Raw genomic sequence first — 26147 nt, forward strand, 5'->3', positions numbered from 1 at the left:
AAAGCAGTAAGATGGGTAAGTCCTGGGTATAAGATCCAAAAGAAGTCTGTTTCCTGATCCCACATTAAAGTAGTCTGACCATGTGAATAGATAATTTTAGGTTTTCTTTGAGCAATCTTCTCTGTTCGAAGCTTCACTGATCCTGTAGGTTATCTTTGGTAACTCTTCTAGGAATTTCTCAGGGGAGCTCATGTTATAAACTACAAATACTCTTTCTTTTCTTCCTTGTCGTTCTCTCTTCTTTCTCCCTCTTCCTCCCCCTTACCCCTTGTCCTTCCTTTTTATTTTCCTGTACGTTTAGGTATTTCTCCTCCATGACCATTGAAATCTATATTTTTTGCTTTTTCATACAGCATAATGTTTTATTAATCTTATTCATTTTTCAAGGACTGAAAAAGGGAATACCGATGTATTATTTTTGTAATCTTGAAACAGTACTTTTAACCTCTTAAAAATATTGATAGATTTTACAGTTGTGACCAGCCATTACTTTTGACCATCAATTTCTAGTAATTTTTCTCCTGTTTGAATAAAGTAACTTATAACACCTTTTCAAAACTTCCTTTGGCTTTCCTCTTTGCTTAACGTTGTAGTTTTGCTTTCAGCTCAATTTGTAACTTTTTTATTTTTTGTGGTACTGGGGATTGAACTCAAGGTGTTCTGCCTCTAAGCTACACTCCCAGTCCTATTTTATTATTTATTTTGAGAGAGGGTTTCACTAAGTTGTGAAGGTCTCGTGTTTGTGAGGCTGGCTGTGAACCAACAATCCTCCTGTTTCAGCCTCCCAAGTACTGGGATTACAAGCATCCGCCACTACGCCAGGCTTCAGCTCACTTCTTAATTCTCCTTTTACATAGTTTATTTTGATTTTTTTTTTTTTACTTTTCTATATAAATCATTAAGATGCTGAGATATGTGTATATACATGTTTAACTTTTACCCATTTGCTCTTGGTTTTTTCTTCAGTTATACATTTCTGGCTTTGTCATTGTCCTGGTTTGGTTACTGGCATAACATCATTTACTTTCCCAGTTTTATTTCTTGATTCTAATCCCATTTTATTTTACTATATAATTTTCTGTAATATTTTTATAAAACTTATACTATGTTCTTTCATCTTTCTAACGACTGTATGTAAGGTAGCTAGAGAAGAAGGTATTTAACCACTTCTGTAGATGAGTGAGAGTGATATGCATTTCTAGAGATTGTTACTCAAGGTCATATGGCCAGGAAAAAGCCAATTTGGGGTCATAATCAGCGCTTTATTTATTTCTTTATTGGTGGTACTGGGGCTCCTGGAAACCCTTCTACCTCCAGGCTACACTCCCAGACCTATTTTATATATATATTTTAAATTTGGAAACAGGGTCTCTTAAGCCAGCGAGGCTGGCTTCGAACCTGCGCATGATCCTCTTGTCTCCGCTTCCCAAGCACGGGGATTAAAAGCGTGTGCCACGACGCCCAGCTAGTGCTTTATTTTTGTTAGTTTACCAGTCTTTCTGTAAATGAAATTTATGTAATTTTAAAAAATGCCACATAGCTGAGTGTGTTGGCACACATTTGTAACCCCGGTACTTGGGTTGCTGAGACAGGAGGATCGCAGTTTCCCAGCCAGCCTCAGCTGTTTAGTGAGTCCTTCTGCAACTCAGTGGCACCCTGTTTCAAAATAAAATGAATAAATATATGAATGGGGGTTTAACTCAGAGTTAGAACGCTCCTAGGTTCAATCCCAGTACCACAAAAAAAGCAAAATAAAAAAGTAAAAATGCCATATAGCTGGACATGGTGGTTACCGCTTGTAATCCCAGTACTTGGAGGCTGAGACAGGAGAATTGCAGGTACCTGGCCAGCCTCAGCTACTTAATGAGGCCCTCCATAACTTAGTGAGACCGTGTTTCAAAAATAAAGAATAACGCCGGGCGTGGTGGCGCACACTTGTAATCCCTGCGCTTGGGAGGCGGAGACAGGAGGATTGCGCAGGTTCGAAGCCAGCCACGCGCGCTGGCTTAGGAGACCCTGTTTCCAAAAATGAAAATGTAAAAATAGGTCTGGGAGTGTAGCCCGGAGGTAGAAGGGCTTCCAGGAACCCCAGTACCACCCAAAAAAAAAAAAAAAAAAGAAAAAAAAAAAAAAGAATATAAAATAGAGCTGGGTGAGCCGGGTGTGGTGGGGCACGCTTGTAATCTCAGCATTTGGGAGGCTGAGACCGGAGGATCATGGTTCGTGGACAGCCTAGTGAGGCCCTCTGCCACTCAGTGAGACCCTGTTTCAAAATAAAGAATAAAAAATTGGGCAAGGGGTGTAGCTCGGAGGTCAAATGCCTCTGGGTTCCATCCCCAGACTCACAAAAAAAAAAAAAAAAAAAAAAAAAAAAAAGAGCTGGGAGTGTGTAGCTCAGAGGTAAAAAGTCCCTGGGTTTAATTTCCAGTACTGCAAAAATAAGTAAGTAAAAAAGCCATGTGAAAATTTTAATACAGACACTTTAAGGAGAGCCAGAAATCTTATTTTTCTTTTCGCTTTTTCCATAGGTTCTAAAAACTAGACTTTCAGTAAATATTATGTTAAAATTAAAATTACTTCCTTTTTCTTATTGTTAATAGGAGTGAGTTACTCTGTAATCTCATTGAAATAAATGAATTAAAGCAGAAAAGCAAATTACAATTGTCACGGTAGTGATTCATTTACTCTTCGGTGGAACTGGGGTTCCTGGAAACACTTCTACCTTGGGCTACACTCCCAGACTTATTTTTTAAAATATTTTTTTAAATTTGGAAACAGGGTGTCTTAAGCCAGTGCTTAAGAACCTGTGCGATCCTTCTGTCTCCACCACCCAAGCTCACGGATTACAAGCGTGCACCGCCTGGCCTCATTTACTCTTTGAAAGCAGAATATAGTCATTGAAGTGTTGGCTTTGTTTTAGCCAAGTCAAGTTAATTTGGCTATAAAACCATTTCTTAGATACTGTTCTGGGACATTGATAAGGATCTTTGTGGTAAACAAAGGGAATGTAAAGGTATTTATAACGGATTATTTTGGCACTTTGTTTTGGCTTTTGAAAGCTTTTGAGTCATCAATCAGTTAGTTTTCAAAATACATTTATTATAGCCAAGCATAATGATACGCCTATAATCCCAGTACTTGGGAGGTTGAGACAAGAGAATTACACGTAAACCAGGCGTTATGGTGCATGCTTGTAATCCCAACATTTGGGAGGTTGAGACAGGAGGATCACGGTTCGAAGATAGCCTCAGCTACTTAGTGAGATTCTCTGAATTCAGTGAGACCCTGTTTCAAAATAAAGAAATATATATATATATATGACTGGGGTTGTATGTAGTTTAGAGGTAGAATGCCCCTGGGTTCCATCCCTAGTACTGGGGGGGGGGAAAAAAAAAAAGAGGATGGCTGATTTGAAGCTAGTCTTCACAACTTAGTAAGGCTCTCAGCATCTTATTGAGACACTTCTTCCAAGTAAAAAATAAAACAGAGCTGGGGATATAGCTCACAGGTAGAATACTCTTGGATTCCATTCATAGCAGCCCCCCTCAAAGGGAAAAATTATTATTTATTAATTATTTGTAAAATTATGCATCATTAGGGGATACAAAAAATTCATATGATCCACCTTAAAGGCATTATTTGGTGTTCAGACAGTGCATTTAAAATACGTATTTATTTAGCTGGGCGTGGTGGTACATGCATGTAATCTCAGCATTTGGGAGGCTGAGAGAGGAGGATCGTGGTTCATGGACTACCTCACCTACTTAGGCCCTTTGCAACTCAGTGAGACCTTTTCAAAGTAAAGAATAAAAAATAGAGCTGGGGGTGTAGCTCAGTGGTTGGGTTTCATCCCCTGTACTGGGGGGGGGGGGATACACACATACACACACACACACACACACACACACACACACAACTGTGAGTTATACAAATGTATGGTTTCAAGAATACATCAGAAGAGCTGGGTGTGGTGGCACACGCTTGTAATCTCAACATTCAGGAGCTAAAACTGGAGGATCGCAGTTTGTGGACAGCCTCAGCTATTTACTTAGGCCCACCGCAATTTACTGAGACCCTGCTTCAAAATAAAGAATAAAAAATAGGGCTGGGGGTGTAGCTCGAAGGTCAAATGCTTCTGGGTTCCACCCCCAGACAAGGGGGAAAAAAAATCAGAAATTTGAGATTGCCATCACAGAGCCTAAGAGAATTTACTGGAGACCACCATTTTGAGATTATTGTCAAATAATCTCAAATCATTAGTATCAATGATTCTGGAGTTTTCTGAGATTAAAAAATCTTTAACTGGAATAATATACTATATAGCAGGAATGTTGGGATAAGTCAGTATTAGAAAAATATTAATACAGGGCCGGCCGTGGTGGCGCACGCTTGTAATCCCCGCACTTGGGAGGCTGAGACAGGAGGATCATGCGGGTTCAAAGCCAGCCTCAGCTGGCTTAAGAGACCCTGTTTCCAAATAAAATATAAAATAGGTCTGGGAGTGTAGTCCGGAGATAGAAGGCCCCTGGGTTCCATCCCCAGTACCACAAAAAAAAAAAAAAGAAAGAAAGAAAGAAAGAGAAAAAAAAAAGAAAAATATTAATACGTATATTTGTGGGGTTTTTTTTGTTTTTGTTTTTATTTTTTATTTTTGGTGGTACTGGGGGTGGAACCCAGAGGCTTTCTACCTCCGGGCTATACTCCCAGACCTATTTTATATTTTATTTGGAAACAGGGTCTCACTAAGTTGCTGAGAGCCTCACTAAGTAGCTGAGGATGGCTTCGAACCTGTGTGATCCTCCTGTCTCAGCCTCCCAAGCACGGGGATTACAAGCATGCGCCACCACGCCCGGCTAATATGTATATTTGATCAACAGCACAAGTCAAAGAATATTTGTATGGTTGCTTTATTGAATGACAAAAGATAGCTCATGTAATTCATTAAACATTTCTTATAATAGATACTGTTATAATTGAATTTGAAAGTAAAATGATATAAATTGTTGGTATAATTATTAAAGAAATACTGATATCTGCCGTATTATTTAACCCTTACTGGATTTTTAAGTTTTTGTGTGTGTGTGGTTTTTTTTGTGTTTGTTTGTTTGTTTGTTTGTTTGGTGGTACTGGGGTTCCTGGAAGCTACACTCCCAGACCTATTTTTTTATATTTTTTTTTATTTGGAAACAGGTCCCTTAAGCCAGCGAGACTGGCTCTGAACCAACGCGATCCTCCTGTCTCTGCCTCCCAAGCGTGGGGATTACAAGCGTGCGCTACCACGCCCGGCAAGTTTTTCATTTATTTATTTATTTATTTTTTTAACGAACTTGGGTATTGAACCCAGTAGTGTTCTACCGTTGAGCTATACTTTTAGCACTATTTTTTAATCTTTATTTTGAAACAGGGTCTCACTAAGTTGCAAAGGCCCTCACTAAGTAGATGAGGCTGGCTTTGAACCTGCAATCCTTATGTCTCAGCCTCCCAAGTACTAAGATTACAAGCATGCACCACCACACCTGTCATTTATTAAATTTTTAGCCTCTACATATTAAGAATACTAGAAGGAACAGTAATAGGCAAGGGTGATGAAATTATCATTATTTGCTGGTAAGGATCTTTATTAGAGAATTAATAGAATTCATGAGAGTTTAGTCGAGTACCCAGATGAATTATGGCTATAGTGTCTCACTAAGTTTCCGAGAGCCTCACTAAGTAGCTGAGGCTGGCTTTGAACCTCCACGATTTTCCTGTCTCAGGCTCCCAAGTACTGGGATTATAAGCGTGTGCCACCACGCCCGGCTAAGATAACAATATTTCTATAAATCTATTTTCTAGTTAGATGATGTAATGAAAAACATAAATATTACCAACAGCATCTAAAAAGTACTTAGTTCAGATGAAAGACAACCTTTTTTTGTGTGTGTGTGTCTTACTAGAGATTGAACTTAGGGGAATTCTACCTCAGAGCTACACTCCCAGCCCTATTTTTTCTTCTTCCTTTTGAGACAGGGTCTCACTAAGTCACTGAGTTCTTCACTTAAGTAGCTGAGGCTGGCTACAAACCTGTGATCTTACTGTCTCAGACTCCTAATTACTGGAATTACAAGTATATGCTACGACATCCAGTGATAAAAGACCACTTGAATGAATAGGGTGATCATTTTTTTATATGTAAAAGATCTTATGTCAGTTATTCTTAAATTAAGATATAAATGTCATATAATTCTGGTGAAAATATCAATGTTATATTCTGAAGTTCTGGAGAATAATAGGCATACTTGCACATATACAAATAGTTATACTAGGATAGTGTGATATAAGATTAGCTCGTTTGACCAGAATCGGGGCCTCCCATGAGGCAAGGCTGCTGCTTGAGCCATCGAGGTCTGGATCAGTCCACCGGGTAGCCAGGCCACTACTGGGGCCGTCAAGAGTGGGATCGGTATTTGCAACGCGGCATGCACAGAGAAATATCGCAGAAAATTAAAACAGATGCTTCCCATAATCAGCAATAACTAGGAGGAAAGGGGCAACAGGAAGTGGTCGAGCTATAGAAAGGGCCCTATAGTGAAGCAATTAAGGTGACCAATCAGAGGGTATGGAAAAGGGGAGGATGGAGCCTCTTTAAAAAGCAGGAGGTACATAGCCGGGCGTGGTGGCGCACACTTGTAATCCCCGCGCTTGGGAGGCAGAGACAGGAGGATCGCACAGGTTTGAAGCCAGCTGCGCGGGCTGGCTTAGGAGACCCTGTTTCCAAATATAAAATGTAAAAAGAGGTCTGGGAGTGTAGCCCGGAGGTAGAAGGGCTTCCAGGAACCCCAGTACCACCAAAAAAAAAAAAAAAAAAAAAAAAAGCAGGAGGTACATAAACATATGTATCAAAGTTAGTCACCAAACAAGTTTGGGATTGAGGGAGGGGGAGGGAATGGGATGGGGACTGGATGAGGGCTAATTGGATGATGTGTGCTTGTATATCCTCTCAAGTCTTGTATTCCAGTGTGATGTATGATTACAATGCACCAATAAAAATAAATTTAAAAAAGATTAGCTCAGTTGATATGATACAGAATACATAGCCTCAAGATAGGTATTATTTTAAAAAATTTGATATGTTAATTAATGGCAAGTAGAAGGAATTTACCACTTTTTAAGGGAGGGTTACTGGGCATTGATCTCAGAGTCATTCTACCCCTGAGCTACACCCACAGCCCTATTTTATTTGTTTTTTTTTTGGAAACAAGGTCTTACTAGGTTGCTGAAGCTGGCCTTGAACCGGAAATCCTCCTGTCTCAGCCTCTTAAGTACTGGGATTACAAGTGTGGGCCACCTCACCCAGCTAGAATTCACTACTTATTTAGAGAAGAAAAAGAAAATGCCAAGCCAGGTATGATGGTGCATGTTTGTAGTCCCAGTACTTGGGAGGCTGAGACTGGAGGATCTCAGTTTTGAGGTGAGCTTCAGCTGCTTAGGCCCTCCTCAATTTAGTGAGACCCTGTTACAAAATAAAGAATAAAAAATTAGGCTGGATGTGTAGCTCAAAGGCAGAATACCCCTGGGTTCAATCCCCAGTACTGAAAAAGTTAATTAATTAAAATAAAAAAGTAAAAAGAAATAAAAAGAAAATGCCTAATCCTAAATGAACTAAAGCTGGTGCTGGCAAAATATTCTGCCTCTGAGCTACACCCCCCAGTCCTATTTTATTTTTTATTTTGAAACAGAGTTTTACTAAGTTGCTAAGGCTGCCATTAACCTGCAATCCTCCTGTCTCAGCCTCCCAAGTACTGAGATTACAGGTATATGCTGCTGTGCCAGCTGTAATAAAGTTTGAATGGAACAGTACAGTGTTCATTTACATACATAATATCTACAGGTGCCTTTTCTCTACCAGGGATGTCTATTAGTTGTGACAGACCACATGGCCTGCAAAGTAAAATATATTTATTATTTGGCCCTTGGCAGATAAAGTTTGCTGACCCCTTGGACTAGAGGACTGTATTATAAACAGTGAAACTACTTTCTTATTTTATTTTGGAAGTAAAAGTTTGTAAGAGAAGAAATTACAAAGGTAAAGATTGTCAGGTTTTTGACATTAAAATGTAAACCTCAGCACTCAAAATTTGAACTCAGAGTACACACTGAGGGAATGTTGATAAGAGATGCTACAGAGGGTTAATTAATGTTGTTATATAATAATGCACTTATGCCTGAACAAAAGTAACTACAAATTGAAACAAATTAGGAAAAGATTTAATTGGCTTTTTTTTCATAATTTGTGTAGTAAATGTAATTAAAAATAGTTTTGTTAGGGACAATAATCTGTCATGTATCAGAAACCTTTATGTTGAACCCTTTTGACTAGTAATGGCACTTTAATAATTAAGATATGAGTATTGACAAAGATATTCATGATGGCATTACTGATTTTATTAAAATGCATGGAAATACTAATAAACCAACATTGGCTTATATACTTATAGCATATCAGTGCCATATTAGAACCTAAGGCAAAAGGAAAAATGATAATGTCTTTAAAGTTTTGGTATTTTGAGCTGGTTGTAGTGACACACGCTTGTAATTCCAGTACTTGGGAGACTGAGACAGGAGGATCCCAGTTTGCAACCAGCCTCAGCTATTTAGTGAGGCTCTCCACTAAGCTGTGTGGAGAGCCTCACTAAATAGCTTTTATTCTTTATTTAAAAATAAAGAATAAATTTAGGCTGGGGATGTAGCTTAGAGGTGATATGCTCCTGGGTTTAATCTTTAGTACCACAAAAAAAATAAAGTTTTGGTATTTTGTTCACTCTGGATTTTTACGTAAATTGTGATTTTTTTTTTTTTAAAGTACTGTATTAGCCGGGTGTGGTGGCACACATTTGTAATCCCCGAGCTTGGGAGGCGGAGACAGGAGGATTGCGCTGGTTCCGAGCCAGCCTCGCTGGCTTAAGAGACTCTGTTTCCACATAAAAATGTTAAAAAATAGGTGTGGGAGTGTAGCCCGGAGGTAGAAGGGCTTCCAGGAACCCCAATACCACCAAAAAAAAAAAAAGTACCGTATTGAACTGGGCTTGGTGGTGTATGCTTCTAATTCCAGTACTTGGGAGACTGCAGGAGGATCTTGAGTTCACTGCCAGCCTCAAGGACTTAGTAAGACCCTATTTCAAAATAAAGGATAAAATAGAGCCGGGCGTGGTGGCGCAAGCTTGTAATCCCCGCGCTTGGGAGGCTGAGACAGGAGGATCAAAGCCATCCTCAGCTACTTAGTGAGGCTCTCAGCAACTTAGTGAGACCCTGTTTCCAAATAAAATATAAAATAGGTCTGGGAGTATGGTACTGGGTTCCACCCCCAGTACCACCAAAAAAAAAAAAGGATAAAATAGGGCTGGGAGTGTAGCTTGGAGGTAGAAGGCCCTGGGTTTAATCACCAGAACTGCAAAAAAAAAAAAAAAAAAAAAAGAGTACTGCATTAAAACTGCATTAAAATACTATCTTAATTACTGAACATTTTGGTGCCCTGAATTTTGTGTCCCAGGCAAGTGCATTCACCACACTCAGTCACATCACTGGGTAATCTTGTATGTCTGTTAAGTAACATATTTATTGATATTTATAAAACCTGAATAATGTACTGACTTTTCTACCACACAAATAAAGAATATGTCTGAGATACTCCAGAATTCCAATAAGGGGTCTTAAGAATATTTTGCAAGCTTCAGTGTGGTAAACAGTATCTTAAAAGTTAAATCTGCTAGGGGTGATGGTGCATGCTTTTAATCCCTGTACTTGTACTTGGGAGGCTAAGATAGGAGGATTGCAGTTATATAGCCAGATTCAGCAACTTAATGAGACCCTGTTTCAAAGAAAGAAAGAAAGAAAGAAAAAAAGAAAGAAAGGAAGGAAGGAAGGAAGGAGTAGGGCTGGAGGTATAGCTCAGAGTTAGAATACCCCTAGGTTCCATCTCAGTACCACACACAAAAAACTGTAGTTTAATGGTATTAGTACAGTACTACAATTGTAAAAGCAAACAACAGGATTGAAAATTTGCATTAAAACTCATATATAATTTGTTACTTAAGATAGGTTTTCACACACTTAAAAATCACGAAAAATTAGGCCAGGCGTGGTGGCACACGCTTGTAATCCCTGCGCTTGGGAGGCAGAGGCAGGAGGATCAAGGCCAGCCGCTCTGGCTTAAGAGACCCTGTTTCAAAAATACAGAAAATAGGTCTGGGAGTGTAGCCTAGAGGTAGAATGGCTTCCAGGAACCCCAATACCACCGGGAAAAAAAATCATGAAAATTTCACAATATTTAAAATAATAGTTTTTAGAATTTTACATTACTTAGGTCTCAGTTTCTGGAACTCCATTCTTAGAAACATTAGCATTTAGCCATTTGAGGTTATTTGAAGCAATAGGATAATATGTAGAAGTTCAAATGATGAAGCTGAAATGATTTTTTTTTTTTTTTTTTTTTTTTTTTGGTACTAGGGATTGAACCTAGGCACCTTCTACCTCCAAGCTATACCTCCAGCCTTTTTTTTTTTTTTTTTGGTGGTACTGGGGGTGGAACCCAGAGGCTTTCTACCTCCGGGCTATACTTCCAGACCTATCTTATATTTTATTTGGAAACAGGGTCTCACTAAGTTGCTGAGAGCCTCACTAAGTAGCTGAGGCTGGCTTTGACCTGCGCGATCCTCCTGTCTCAGCCTCCCAAGTGCGGGGATTACAAGCGTGCGCCACCATGCCCGGCTCCAGCCAAATTTTTATTCTTTATTTTGAAAGTGTTCCTAAGTTGCAGAGGGCATCACTAAATAGCTGAAGCTGTCTGTGAATCTGTGATCCTCCTGTCTCAGCCTCCCAAGTACTGGGATTACAAGTGTGTGCTACCATGCCTGGCAGCTCAAATGATTTGAGTGAGCAAAATATCAGTTTTAATTATGTTTTATTATGTTTATTTAATTATGTTTTATGCCTGTGTAAAGAAATAAAATCTTTAGCTGGGTGCAGTGGTTAGTGCGTGTAATCCAGTATTTGTGAGGCTAAGACAGGAGGCTCAAAAGTTAAAGGCAAGGTTCAGCAATTTAGCAAGACACTGCTTCAAAATAAATACGGCAGGAGGTGTAACTCAGTGACAGAGTGCCGCCTTGCTTTCAGTCCACAATTCCATAAAAGAAAAAAGAAGAAGGAGGAGAAGATGTTAGTGAAAAAATAAAACCCATTGCCAGGCATGGTGATGCTTGTAATTCCAGCATTCTTGAGGCTAAGACCCCTGAGGATTGTGGTTCACGGACAGCCTCAGCTACTTAGTGAGGCCCACCGCAACTTAGTGAGACCCTGTTTCAAAATAAAGAATAAAAAATAGGGCTGGGGTGTAGCTCAGAGGTTGAATGCCGCTGGATTCCATCATCAGACCCGCAAAACAGAAAAGAAAAAAAAAAGAAAAAACTTTGAGTAGATGAAGTGAAAAGACTGGAAAGAAATATAACAAAAGAATAACTGGTTCTTTTGGGGTGATGGAAATATGATTCACGTTTTTTCTTATTTCTACTTATCTAAATTTTCTATAGTGACTGTGTATTACTTTTATAATAAGAGTAGCATTTATAGTGTAATACTAAAATAGAATTTTCAAAAGTGATTTATAAATATCTAATGCCACAGGATAATTATGTAGCTTTCTTTTTTCTTATTTTCCTTATGTATAGAAATTTATACTTATTGTTATAGATTGTTTACATTTTTAGTTTATTATTTCTTGTTCATGTTGTAAATCTTTTCAGCCTATATATAGCAGTAGGAAAATGTCTGGAATTCTTTAGGTATTTGTTTTCTCTGTGTATTTATTTTATTTATTTATTTTCTTTTTTAAAGGAGTATAGTCATGGCCAACAGCAAAAAACTCAAGAGGGGGAACTGAAAATTAGTGCTGTGTTTTCAGTCAGTGGCAGTCCTCTTGGTAAGAAACAGAACTGAATAAATGCATCTTATTTATTCTGATTTACATGAATGAGAGGAAGTTTCTGTTTGTATTAATAAATTAGTTCTCTCTGTCTACTTGGAATACCTTTAAATTGTGTCTTGTATAATTACTGTTGGGTTTCAAGACTAGTTCTAGAAGAAAAGAAGAAAAAAAGAATGTTTACTTAAAATGCATGGTAAAAAGTAAAACATTTTTTCTTTCAATTTTTTTTTAAAGCTCCACAGTTGACTACTGGCTTTCAGCCTTCACTGGCATCATCTGGCATGAATAAAATGCTTCCTTCAGTTCCAGCCACAGCTGTTCGAGTTTCCTGTTCTGGTTGTAAAAAAATCCTCCAGAAGGGGCAAACTGCTTATCAGAGGAAAGGGTCTACTCAGCTTTTCTGCTCTACATTGTGCCTCACTGGATACACAGTTCCATCTGCCCGCCCACCGCCTCCTCTCACCAAGAAAACTTGTTCAAGTTGCTCAAAGTATAGCAGAATTCTAAATTATCTTGGTTCTTTCTTTTCTTTTAACATACTTTGTTCTTAGCCATGTTATGTTTAATTTTCTACGTTTCTGTGTTTTTTACAGAAATACCACATTATTTAATGCCTACATGTTGCTGCTTTCAGTCTTTCTGGGTGCGAGGTGCTCAGCTTTCTTTTAAAGCTTTAAATAATGTGCCTTTTATGTATTAATAAATCAACCTTTTCATCTTGATTAGTTGAGATGCTTTAAAGAACAGAAAGTATACATTTTAGGGGTATTGTAGTGCCACAGTATTTTATCTTCTTATTAGTAAAGAATGGATAATTGAGTCTTACAAATACTTAAGTTATATTTCCCATTCTATTAATTGGAATGTATTTAATATATTTTAAATGATATCCATTGTGTATTTTTTTATCTTCTCAGTGTTTTTGAACTATCTCAGTTCATTGCAAAGTTGAACAATAAAACAGGAGTATGGTCCTATGACCTTAATAAGATTATGCAGATCTATTTTATAAAGTTATTGTTAGAAAACTGTTTAAATAAGTAAATCAGAAAAAGAATACTTTTCATTTTATCTATTAGTATTTTAAATATTAGTATTAATAAGGGAAAAAGATAGTCTGTTGCCTAATTCAGTTAGACAGAGACTTAATATAAATTTAAATATGGTAGATTTTTTAGAAGTTAGTTATATGCACATCCTTTAATGCTTCATTTCTTTGAAACAACTTGAAAGAGTAAATTTGTGTGTGTGGTACTGGGAATTGAACCCAGGAGCATTTTTCTTCTGAGTTATATCCCCAGTCCTATTTTATTTTTTATTTTGAAACAAGGTCTTGCTAAGTTGCTGAGAGCCTCATTAAGTTGCTGAGGTTGGCTTTGAACCTGCGATCCTTCTTTCTCAGCCTCCTAAGTACTGGGAATTACAGGCATGTTTAGCTGCCCAGCAAAAGAGTAAATTTAAGTTTTTTGGATACTTAAATAACAGTTTAAGAAAATACTATGATTCATGTATCCAAGTGTAGATAAAATTTTAGTGTCCTTTGGATGTTTTGTTTTCTTGTGACACCACTGCCATTTAAAATGACAAAAACAAACTGCAACTTTTTGTTCTGGGATTATTTATCTCTTTTAAGATTATACAGGTTGGACATTCCTAATTTAAAAACCTGAAATTTGATCCAAAATTTGAAACTTTGAGCACCAGTATAACAATAAAAAAGTTTTGGATTTTGGAGTAGTTCAGATTTTGGATTAGAGATGCTTACCTTGTAAAGTTTATTACAAATATTTTCAAATCTGAAAAACTCAAATCTAAAATACCTTTGGTCCCCAGCATTTCAGAAAAGGGATATTCATCTTGGAATACATTCTTTTTTGTGTTTTTGTGGCATCAAAATTTTATCTCTTTTGTTCTGTTTAGTGTTCTTTGTGGCTCAAAGTTATTTTGAACCATGTATATTGAGTAAAAGCTAGCTTAAGAAATTTCATATAAGTTTGATGAAATTTGACTAAATTGTTGCTTTCAAATTTGATAAAATTTGAGGAGTAAATTCAAGCAATTTATTATACAAAGTGGTCACTATAGCTAATATATTATATTCTTGAGAAATTCTGAGAGTGTCTAAAGTGTCCTCACCACAAAATTGCTAACTGTGTGAGGTAATACATATCTTAATTAGCAAGACTTAAAACCTCGTGTGGTGGAGCACACTTGTAATCTGGTACTTGTAAGACTTAAACAGGAGGATTGCAAGTTCAAGGCCAGCCTCAGGTACTTAGGTCCTCCTCAACTTTAGACCTTTCAAAATAAAAAATAAAAAACAGCTGGGGGTGTAGCTCGGAGGTAGACTACCCCTGGGTTCAATCCCCAGGGCCACCAAAAAAAGGCTAGATTTAGTCATTACATAATATATGTATATATTTTAACATATTAAACAGTATTATTATCTGTTTATATAAAAAAAGAATGTAAGTCTTAAAGGTAGGAACGTGTCCTGTGTTACTGCTATATAGCACATAAGGTAGATGATTAATGAATATTTGAATGAATTATTTAGTGACACTAGCTTTGGAAAGCAAAATGCTATTCTTACTGCCTCATAGCTATAGTTAATGTGATAATCGTTAAATGATTTCTACATGTTTTTTGGCAAGCTTAATAAAAACAAAGTTCTATATTTGTAGTCTGGATTATAATACACGGTTTTAAACAATGTAAGCCAGCTGAGCCAGGCGTGGTGGTGCACGCTTGTAATCCCAGCATTTGGGAGACTGAGACAGGAGGACTGCAGTTCACAGACAACCTCAGCTACTACTTAGTGAGGCCCTTTGCAACTCAGTGAGACCCTGTTTCAAAATAAAGAATAGAAAATAAGGCTGGTGGTGTAGTTCAGAGGTAGAATGTCCCTGGGTTCCGTCCCTAGTACTGGGAAAAAAAAAAAAAAAAAAAGAAGAAGAAGAAGAAAGAAAAGAAAAAAAAACAGGCATGGTGGCACAGGCCTGTAATCCCAGTAATTGGGAGGCTGAGACGGGATGATCATGCAAGTTCGAAGCCAGCCTCAGCTACTTAGTGAGGCTCCCAGCAGCTTAGTGAGATTCTTTTTTCAAGTGAAATATAAAATAGGTTTGGGGTTGTGGCCCGAAGCTAGAAAGCCCCTGGGTTCAATCCCTAGTGCTGCCCCCACCCCCCACCCCCCCAAATAAAAGAAAGAAAGAAAGCTGGGAGTGGTGGCACATGCTGAAACAGGAGGAATGTGGTTTACAGACAGCCTCAGCTACTTAGTGAGCCCTTTGCAACTCGGTGAGACCCTGTTTTATAGATTTTGGGGCCTGATTCCTATTTTACCATGAAATAATTTGTTATTTTAGTGATCGGCAGTTTCTAAGCCTTCATTAATATTTCTCCTTTCATAATACAGATACTTCTTCCAAAGTTTATCAGTTATTTTTTAAATGATCATTAGCCAGGCATGGTGGTGCACGCTTGTAATACCAGCATTTGGGAGGTTGAGACAGAAGGATCGCAGCTCATGGAAAGCCTCAGCTATTTAAACCTTTGCAATTCAATGAGACCCAATTTCAAAATAAAGAATAAAAATAGGGCTGGGTGTGTAGTTCGGAGGTAGAATGCCCCTGGATTCTATCCCCAGTACCACAAAAAGAAAAAAAAAATCATTAAACTTTCATAAGTTTTAAAATATATGCCCCCTTTTTGTATGTTTTTTTCTTGTTCATGCATATTGTTTTTATCTAAACTTAGCATGTCATTTTGATATCTACCGTTTTTAGTAGTTTGTCTGGAGACAAATAATTTTTACCTATATATCATCTTGTCCATGCTTGATTCTAGTATTGTTTAGTTTTTGTTTAAGATATATTTCACCTGTGATGTTTGGTTTTGTCTGTTATCCCCACAATTTTCCAGGATTTTAATCTATTATTCCTGACTCCTAACTATTCTGCTTCTTCATTCACTTATTTTTGTACATTTTTTTCGCCCTTAATCTTTTCCATTTCATACTTTGTGTTCTTCTGGGTACTATTTACCTATCTCCTCACTCTCTTTTTATTCATTTTATTTTTTCTTCCTTTTCATTTTACATTATACTTTTTTCTCTGGCTGCTCCATTCCTTAACTACTGATGCATCTTGATTTTCCTTGCACCTCTTTTTACTTCCTGAACTATTTCTATTCACCCGCCACTTTGCTTTTCTTTCTTTCTCTTTCTTACTAGACAGTCATTTAACAACAGCTTGGTACAGTGTGGTTTATATGATTTTAAAATTACTGAATTGGGTGTACTTCAGTTATATGGAAATCAAACTTAAAATTGCTAAAAGATTCACTTAGTGTCACATGGGTATTTAATTTTGGTATATGCATTTTTTCCCTACATAGCTCATATGGTTAAATGGGCTTAATTTGTAAGTCAACCCCAGTAAGAAGAACTTCAATTTGATTTCAATATGCAGAAATAGGAAAGATTTTTTTCCCCTACCAGAAAGCTACTGCTAATTTTATAGACCAGTAGAAATATAGCAGTAGCACTTAGGTTAAAAGAAACTCAGTTGTGCAGAGGAACTTTTTTTTTTTTTTTGTGGTACCAGGAATTGAACTTTGGGGCATTCTATATCTGAGCTTAGGTTCTCAATTTTTTTTTATTCAGCTAATTAATCAGTTAATTAGTTTATTGGATGCTGAAGATTGAGCCCCGTAAGGCTCATACCCTGAACCCTTTAAACATTTTATATTTTCAATTTAATTTTATTTTTTTGTCCTACTCAAGATTGAAGCCAGGGGCATTCTACTTCTGACCTATACCCACAACCCTATATTATTTTTTATTTTTATTTTGAAACAGGGTCTAAGTTGCTGAGAGTTGGCCTGGAGTCTATGATCCTTCCATCTTAAATTTTTTTAAATTATTCTTTTATTTTTGTGGTACTAGGGTTCCTGGGAGCCCTTCTACCTCTGGGCTACACTCCTAGACTATATATATATATTGGAAACAGGGTCTCTTAAGCCAGCAAGGCTGGCTTCGAACCTTTGCAATACTCCTGTCTCTGCCTCCCAAGCCCGGGGATTACAAGAGTACGCCACCACGCCCGGCTTTTTTTTAAAAAATTGAAACAGGATCTTACTAAGTTGCTAAGGCTGGCCTTGAACCAGCAGTCATTTGTCTCAGCTTTCCATGTAATGGGATTATAGGCATGTGCCACTGTACTCAGTTCAGAGTAATATTCAGAAATTTTTTAGATTAACAATCTCTGTTATCCTACCTATTTATTTATTTATTTATTTAGGCAGGGTCTTACTAAAAATTGCCAAGGCTTGTATTGAAATTTCACTCTTAAAGTCTCTACATCCCAGACTTGCGTCACTGTGCCTGTCTTGATATGTTCAGGTTTATTTAATAAGAGACCCTAACAATTTTTTTTTTTTTTTTTTGGTGGTATAGAGATGAGGCCCAGGGGCTCTCACATATGATCTTATCTGAATAATTATTCTTAATTTATATTTCTGTAGTATCTAAAAATTATTTATACCTTTATAACTTTTAAGAATGCTTCTGTAAACTGGGCATAGTGGCATACTCTTGTAATCCCAGTACTTGGGAGACTGAGACAGAAGCATTGCAGGTTTAAAGCCAGCCATGACAACTTAGCCAGGCCCTCCACAACTTAGTTAGATCCTGTTTCCAAATAAATAAAATTGGGCTGGGGGTTTAGCTCAGAGATAAATGCCACTGGGTTCAATCTCGGTGTCAGTGCCCCCCCCCACACACAGAAAGAATGCTTCTGTAACAGTATTTTATAAGTCATTTGTCTATTTGTACCAATAATCTTGAGTTTCTTAAGTACATGTGTGGATTGTATATCTTGACTGAGGATTTAGCTAGTGGCTGGCTCATTAGAACTGTTCAGTAAAACACTCTTCAGTGAAATACTTTTTCAAATCTTGATTTTTTTTGGGGGGGGGTGGTACTAGGGAATAAACTCATGGCATTCTGTCTTCGAGCTAAGCCCTCAGCCCGATTTTACATTTATTTTGAAACTATGTCTTGCTAGGTTAATAAGAGTCTTTCCTACATGCTGAGGCTGTCCTGAAACCTGAGATCCTCCTGTCTAAGATAGGCATGCGTCACCACAGTTGGCTAAATTTTATTTATTTATTTATTTATTTATTTATTTATTTATTTATTTACTGGTGGTACTGGGGTTCCTGGAAGCCCTTCTACCTCCGGGCTATACTCCCAGATCTATTTTATTTTATTTTATTTTTTTTTTGAAACAGGGGCTCTTAGGCCAGTGTGGCTGGCTTTGAACCAGCGCAATCTCCTGTCTCTGCCTCCCAAGAGCAGGAATTACAAGTGTGTGTCACCACGCCCGGCTAAATTTTATTTTTAAAAACACTATGAAAGGAAAACAGTGCATTAAGGAAAAGAATTTAAGTGCTATGCATGGAAGATAACTGGTATAAAATTGATTTTTATAGAATAGTACAATACCAGTGTTTCTCGTGATTTTCTATTGTATTTACTTTTTTTTTTTTTTTTGGTGCTGTGGATGAAATCCAGGGGCTTCTACCTGCGGGCTATACTCTTAGACCTCTTTTATATTTTATTTGGAAACTGGGACTCACTAAGTTGCTTAGAACCTCAGTAAGTAGCTGAGGTTGGCTTTGAACTGGTCTCAGCTTCCCAAGTACGGGGATTACAAGCATGCACTACCATGCCCGGCTTCCATTAATTTTTTTTTTTTTTTGAAGCAGGGAAGGGATATTTGTAATTTTTCTAAAAAAGTATATTATTAACATAATCTGTTAAAGATGCAGGACTAAGTATAATATAGTTTTTATAACTTTTGTGGTTGTTATACTCATGAGAGAAAGAGAATCTTTACAGAATTTGACCAATTTTAAATTTTTGGTTTTCAAATTGGTTTATACTAAAATAATCCGAGGGCGTGGTGGCACACGCTTGTAATCCCCTCGCTTGGGAGGCTGAGACAGGAGGATCGTGCAGGTTCGAAGCCAGCCTCAGCGTGTTTAAGAAACCCTGTTTCCAAATAAAATGTAAAATAGGTCTGGGATTATAGCCCAGAGGTAGAAGGCCTCTAGGTTCCATTCCCAGTACCACCAAAGAAAAAAAAAATCCTGTAAATTACTGTAGATTGGTTTAGAAGTGGAATTAGGGTCAAAGTAATAGGAAGTCTTTGTGGTGTTTTTTTTTTTGTTGTTTGTTTGTTTGTTTGTTTGCAGTAGTGGAGATGGAACCCAGGGGCATTCTACCTCTGAGCTACACCCACAGCCCTATTTTTTAGTCTTTTTATATTTATTTATTTATTTATTTATTTATTTATTTATTTATTTATTTATTTATTGGTAGTACTAGGGGTGGAATTCAGGGGCTTTCTACCTCCGGGCTATACTCCCAGACCTATTTTTTATTTTATTTAGAAACAGGGTCTCACTGAGTTTCTGAGAGCCTCACTCAGTAGCTGAGGCTGGCTTCGAATCTGTGTGATCTTCCTTTCTGTCTCAGCCTCCCAAGCATGGGGATTACAAGCGTGCGCCACCACGCCCAGCTAGTCTTTTTATTTTTACAACAGGATCTCACTGAATTGTGAAGGGTCCAAGTAGCTGAGGCTGCTGGGAACTGGGATCCTCTGGTCTTTTGTCTCCTAAATGATGGGATTACAAGCCTGTGCCACCACTCCAGGCTGGGAGTCTTTCTTAATCATTAGGGATTAATCTTAATTGTTTTTGCTACTGATGCTTACAAATTAAATCACTTAGATGTCGAAATGTTAAATTTTATATACCAATGTTGGAATACATATCATGTAGTTGAAAATGTTTACTTAGTTTTGATTATAATATTTTTAAAGAATATTTTAAAAGTACATTCATTCTAAAGGAGAAAATTAAAATGTATATTTATACCTGTAGAGATAAATTCTTTTTAATCTTTGAAACATACTATTTTTCATTATAGTTCTAAGAAGCAGACAATAATTAGTTCCATTTCATAGAAAATAACTTGTTGATCGAGACAGTTTGTAAATTTTTTCAAAAAGACCCAGGAGCCAGAATTTAAATTCCACTACATTTTCTCCTTCACTGTAATCACTTGTTATACTTGATTAACTCACAAAAGGAAAAAAAAAAAATGAATTACAATTGTGGTTTATTTTATTTTTGTTACCATTTTTAGAGATATTTTAAATCCAAAAGATGTGATCAGTGCCCAGTTTGAAAATACCACCACCAGTAAAGATTTTTGCAGTCCATCATGTTTATCAACATATGAGCTGAAAAAAAAACCTATTGTTACCATAAATACAAACAGCATTTCAACCAAATGCAGCATGTGTCAGAAGAATGCTGTTGTAAGTTATCTTTTTACATTTTTGGAGAATGAGTCTAATGTTTGTGCTTAAAGAAGAGCTTTTGATGATTTCTTCTTGTTTTTTAATTTCTAGATTCGACATGAAGTTAATTACCAGAATGTGGTACATAAACTGTGCAGCGATGCTTGTTTCTCTAAGTTTCGTTCTGCTAACAACCTCACTATGAACTGTTGTGAGAACTGCGGGGGTTACTGTTACAGTGGCTCAGGACAGTTCCACATGCTTCAGATAGAGGGACAGTCTAAGAAGTTTTGTAGTTCAACCTGTATCACAGCATACAAACAGGTATTTGATGATACTTAATCTTGATGTCTTTGTTTCATAGGAATCTTCATTTTTTGATGGAACTTATTTAAGAAAATGTTAAATATTAAAAGCTTATATTTTAACCTCTACATGTAAATAGTATCTGTTGAGTGATCATATGCTAAGTAGTTTGTTATAGAGATCTCTAAGTAGCAGGTTATGCATTTGAAATGTTTATTAGGGTGTGTGTTTTTGCTTAAGATTCAATTCTTGCTTTTTTTATTTTTTATTTTTTTGCTTGGTACTGGGAATGGAATCCAGAGGCCTTCTACCTCCAGGCTATACTCCCAGACCTATTTTATATTTTATTTGGAAACAGGGTCTCTCCTAGTTAGTGAGAGCCTCACTACAAAGTGAGGCTGGTTTTGAACCTGCACGATCCTCCTGTCTCAGCCTCCTAAGTGCGGGGATTAAGAGCATGCACCACCACGTCTGGCAACATTCAATTCTTACTTTTGAACATATATAAAAGTACAAAAGCATAAAAAAGAAATAAATCTCCCAGAGATCAACGATCCTATTTTTTTTAGTGTGTGTAGCATTCTAATCTTTGAGCATTCTACCTATGAGCTAAACCCCCAGCCCTTTATTTTATTTATTTATTTATTTATTTATTTATTTATTTATTTATTTATTCATTTATTTATTTATTTATTTTTGTGGTACTGGGGATGGAACCCAGGGGCATTCTACCTCTGAGCTACACCTCCAGTACTACATTGTATTTATTTATTTATTTATTCATTTATTTATTTTTGTGGTACTAGGGATGGAACCCAGGGGCATTCTACCTCCAAGCTACAACCCCAGTCCTATTTTTGAAACAGTGCCTCACTAAGAGGCTGTCCATGAACCATGATCCTCTGGTCTCTACCTCCTGATTGCTGGAATTTCAAGCGTGTGCCACCATGCCCGGATTTTTTTTTTTTGTGTGTGTGTGTGTGTGTGTGTGTGTGTGTGTGTGTGTGTGTGTGTGAGCTCCTGGGAATAGAACCCAGGGGCCTTATACCTCTGAGCTATACCTCCAGACCTATTTTATATTTTATTTGGAAACCGGGTCTCACTAAGTTTGCTGAAAGATTATATATATATATATATATATATATATTTTTTTTTTTTTTTTTTTTTTTTGGTGGTACTGGGGTTCCTGGAAACCCTTCTACCTCCGGGCTACACTCCCAGACCTATTTTTATACTTTTTTATTTGGAAACAGGGTCTCTTAAGCCAGCGCGGCTGGCTTCGAACCTGCGTGATCCTCCTGTCTCCGCCTCCCAAGCACTGGGATTACAAGCATGCGCCACCACGCCCGGCTCCTTTTTTATTTTTAAATAATGATACTGGGGATGAAACCCAGGGACATTCTACCTTTGAGCCACACCCATAGCCCTATTTTTTTTTTTTTTATTTTATTCTTTATTCTGAAACAGGTTCTCACTAAGTTGCAGAGGGCCTTACTAGGTTGCTGAGGTTGGCTGTGAACCTGTGTTTCTCCTTTCTCAGCCACCCAAGTACTGGGATTATAAGCGTGTACCACCACACCACATATTGATACCTGCCACATACCAGGAAGTAAAAATCCTAATTGTTACAGTACAGAGGTTTTCCTTTTTTCATGAACTAGGAAAGAATAAATTGGAGTTATATCTTATTTTGTGAATTGATGAGGTTCATAGAGGATGAACTGGGTGAACTCTATATGACAAATGTCTCATATGCATTTTGTGTGTATTAGATTTATATTTTGTTAGTAAATTTTAAACAAAATTAATTTTGAAATTGATAAACTGAAAGGAATAGTAAGTACTTTTTAGAATTAATAAATTAATATTATTGTGGTACCTGGTATTTATCACAGGGCCTTTTGCATGGTAGGCAGGGACTCCATTATTGAGTTATACTACTAACTCTTTTTCTTTTTTTCCTTTTTTTTTTTTTTTTTTTTGGTACTAGGGATGGAATTCGGGCATTCTACCTCCGAACTACAACCCCAGCCCTATTTCTTATTATTTTGAAACAGGGTCTCACTGAGTTGCAAAGGGCCTCACTAAGTACCTAAGGCTGTCCATTAACTATGATCCTCCTGTCTCAGTCTCCCAAATACTGGTATTACAAGCATGTGCCACCACACCCAGTTTCTATTTTATATTGAGACAATGTCTTTTTAAGTTGCCCCAGCTGGTCTCAGCTTCTGGAGTACCTGGGATTATCAGGATGCACCACCCCGCCTAGCCTCACATTTATTTTATTTTATTTTATTTTATTTTATTTTATTTTATTTTATTTTTTTTTATTTTTATTTTTGGTGGTACTGGGGTTCCTGGAAGCCCTTCTATCTCTGGGTTACACTCCCAGATCTATTTTATACTTTTTTTATCTTTGGAAACAGGGTCTCTTAAGCCAGCACAGCTGGCTTCAAACCTGCGGGATCCTCCTGTCTTTGCCTCCCAAACGCTGGGATTACAAGCGTGTGCCACCACGCCCGGCTAGCCTCACAAATTAAATATCACAGTGTTTTCTTGTTTTAGTGTATTTGCAGATCATACACACACACACACACACACACACACACACACACACACACACACATTTATTTATTTATTTATTTTGCAGTACTGGAGATAGAACCCAGACTCTCTGAGCTACACCTCCAGTCTTATTTTTATTTTTTATTTTATTTTATTTCATTAATTAAATGTTTTTGTGTGTGTGTGTATGTGTGGTACCGGGGTTCCTGGGAACTCTTCTACCTCCGGGCTATACTCCCAGACCTATTTTATATTTTTATTTGGAAACAGGGTCTCTTAAGCCAGTGAGGCTGGTTTTGAACCTGCATGATCCTCCTATCTCCGCCTCCCAAGAGCAGGGATTACAAGTGTGTGCCACCACACTGGACTGTTTATTCTTTATTTTGAACCAGGGTCTCACTGAGTTGCAAAGGGCCTCACTAAGTAGTAGCTGAGGCTGACCATGAACCGCGATCCTCCCATCTCAGCCTCCCAAATGCTGGGATTACAAACGTGTACCACCACGCCCAGCTGTAGATTTTTTATTTTTTAAAATAGTAGATTGTTTTTATAGTCAGCCAGAATTGGAGAATGCTCCCCCACCCCCAGAACTGAGAGGATTGAACCCAGAAACATTCTACCTCCAAGCTACACTCCCAGCCCTATTTCTTATTCTTTACAATGAAACAAGGTTTCACTAAGTTCCAGAGAGCCTCACTAAGTAGCTGAGACTGGCAGCAAACCTGTGATTCTCCTGTCTCAGCCTCCCAAGCACTGGAATTACATGCATGCACCACCATACCCAGCTAAAATTGATGAATTTAATAGTATCAGGAAATTTTCTATAACTTATTCTTTAAAATTTGGGTTTTTTTGGAAATTTTAAACAGAATAGACAATTTCTAATTTATTTCTTATTGATATAATTGCACACTGAAAGGATTTGTTGTTAATTTCTTTTTTTTTCCCCTCTCTTATAAGGGAAAAAAATGTCAGTGTCTTGTGTGTGTGTGCTCAGAGGCATCCTACATATAATAGGTACTAGGGTAGAGAAAGAATTAGAATTCAGTATTAAAGTAGATCTAGATTTTTGTTTGTTTGTTTGTTTGTTTTTGTGGTACTGGGGGTGGAACCCAGAGGCTTTCTACCTCCGGGCTATACTCCCAGACCTTTTTTTAAAATATTTTATTTGGAAAAGGGTCTCACTAAGTTGCTGAAAGTCTCTCTAAGTAGCTGAGGCTGGTTTTGGACCCGTGCGATCCTCCTGTCTCAGCCTCCCAAGCGCGGGGATTACAAGGCAGGGATTACAAGCGTGTGCCACCACGCCCGGCATTAAAGTAGATCTAGATTTAATTCCCATACTTTGTGCTCTTACACAAGTTTACCTTTGGGGAAAGCAAATCAATTCCCTGAGTTCCATTTTCTTAACTAGTAATGGATATTAACCACACCTATGTCACTGTTTTTAGGATTATATGAAGTAAGAAGGATAGCACCTAGCATTGAGCTTGCCATTGTAGGTAGTCATTTTTCCTACTTTCTTTTTTTCCTTAACTGTAATTCATTGAACAGTCATTGGATTTAATTTCTATTTTAAGGGGTTACATATGTCTTGACATATAAATGAGTAAATAGAGACAATATATTGAAAATTTTGTAGAGTATATTTTTGTGGGAGAGGTAATGGGGATTGAACACAGGGGGATTCTACCTCTGGAATGCACCCCCAACCCTTTTTATTTTTTTATGTTGAGACATGGTCTCACTAAATTGCTGAGGCTGGTCTTGAAACTGTGTTCCTCCTGTCTCAGTCTCCCAAGTACTGGAAATACAAGCATGTGCCACACACCTGGCCCATCTGTACTTCTTCATAGGACAATAACACAAACATTTTCTCTTGACCTATGCCTAATAAGTGAGTTTGTGTTTGCAGTTGTCATTAGAGGGAAAGGCAATGTTATTTTAAAAGATATTCCAGAATTCAGACAAATTCTTGTTTTAATATGTATCTATTTTAATATTCAATCTTGTAGATTTAGCCTTTAAGAGGGAAGAAAGGACTTAAATATTACTTGGTGCTGAATACACTTTATGTTACCCTGAGTGTGTGAAATATTAATAGTATTTATCATTATTTGTTGTTGAATCCCTAATTGTAAGAGCATAAGATGACAAACTTACTGTTTATATTTTGATTTTTTTATGTATAAAATCTCATTTTATTGTTTACAGTATATTTTGTTATTTGTTAGAATATTTGACAGTTTTCTAATTAGTTTCTTTTCTTAAACTCACACTTTAATGGTATAAAATGAAAATTATCAAGTTGCATTATTTTATGATATATAGTAGTCTTTGAAAGTTTTCAGTTTTATAAATATATATATTACATGCAAAACCTCAGAAGTATGTATATACTGGGTTGTTTGTAAAACTTATTTCTTACTAGTGATTGTAAACATGAGAGTAGTTAAACCACTACTGTAAAGTATTTCAACAGTATTTAAATATAAACACTTCAAATAATTATACATTTACCAGGAATTTGGTCAAGTTAATGTTGTTTTATTCTCTTAATAGAAATCAGCCAAAATTACACCATGTGCGCTTTGCAAATCATTGAGATCCTCAGCAGAAATGATTGAAAATACCAATAGTTTGGGAAAGACAGAGCTTTTCTGTTCTGTTAATTGCTTATCTGCTTACAGAGTTAAAATGGTTACTTCTGCAGGTAATACTGCTTTTATAAACTATAAAATGTAATGGTTGAAAAACTTAGTTTTTTTTTTTCTCTATAGATTTTTGTCTGAATTTAGTTTATTGTTAAGGCAAATTTAAGATATTTTAGGTTATCTGATTTATTTCAAAATTCATTTATTTTGTAGTTTCAGGGTAGATTATGACATAAAATTTAGAGAATTTTTAAATGTTTTTGTATTTTAATGTTTCGTGTACATGTGACTTTA

General features: G+C 37.0%; 1 protein-coding gene across 3 annotated transcripts in view; it reads left to right on the forward strand.

Annotated features, from left to right (window-relative positions):
• The window catches only part of ZMYM4 (zinc finger MYM-type containing 4), a gene marked incomplete at both ends in the record, with an annotated part of 171371 nt that overhangs the window by 90872 nt on the left and 54352 nt on the right, over nucleotides 1-26147 (forward strand). For 2 of the 3 annotated variants that reach the window (XM_080691095.1, XM_080691096.1), the window contains 5 exons: nucleotides 11869-11953; nucleotides 12194-12449; nucleotides 20175-20349; nucleotides 20443-20655; nucleotides 25762-25912. In XM_080691095.1, the coding sequence (XP_080547221.1) occupies nucleotides 11869-11953; nucleotides 12194-12449; nucleotides 20175-20349; nucleotides 20443-20655; nucleotides 25762-25912 (880 nt within the window). The remainder of the gene's footprint in view (nucleotides 1-11868; nucleotides 11954-12193; nucleotides 12450-20174; nucleotides 20350-20442; nucleotides 20656-25761; nucleotides 25913-26147) is intronic. The other variant, XM_080691097.1, reaches the window with a different exon arrangement.

The sequence above is a fragment of the Muscardinus avellanarius genome (assembly GCF_963383645.1).
Source record: "Muscardinus avellanarius genome assembly, chromosome: 3".
NCBI classification, from domain to species: Eukaryota; Metazoa; Chordata; class Mammalia; order Rodentia; family Gliridae; genus Muscardinus; species Muscardinus avellanarius.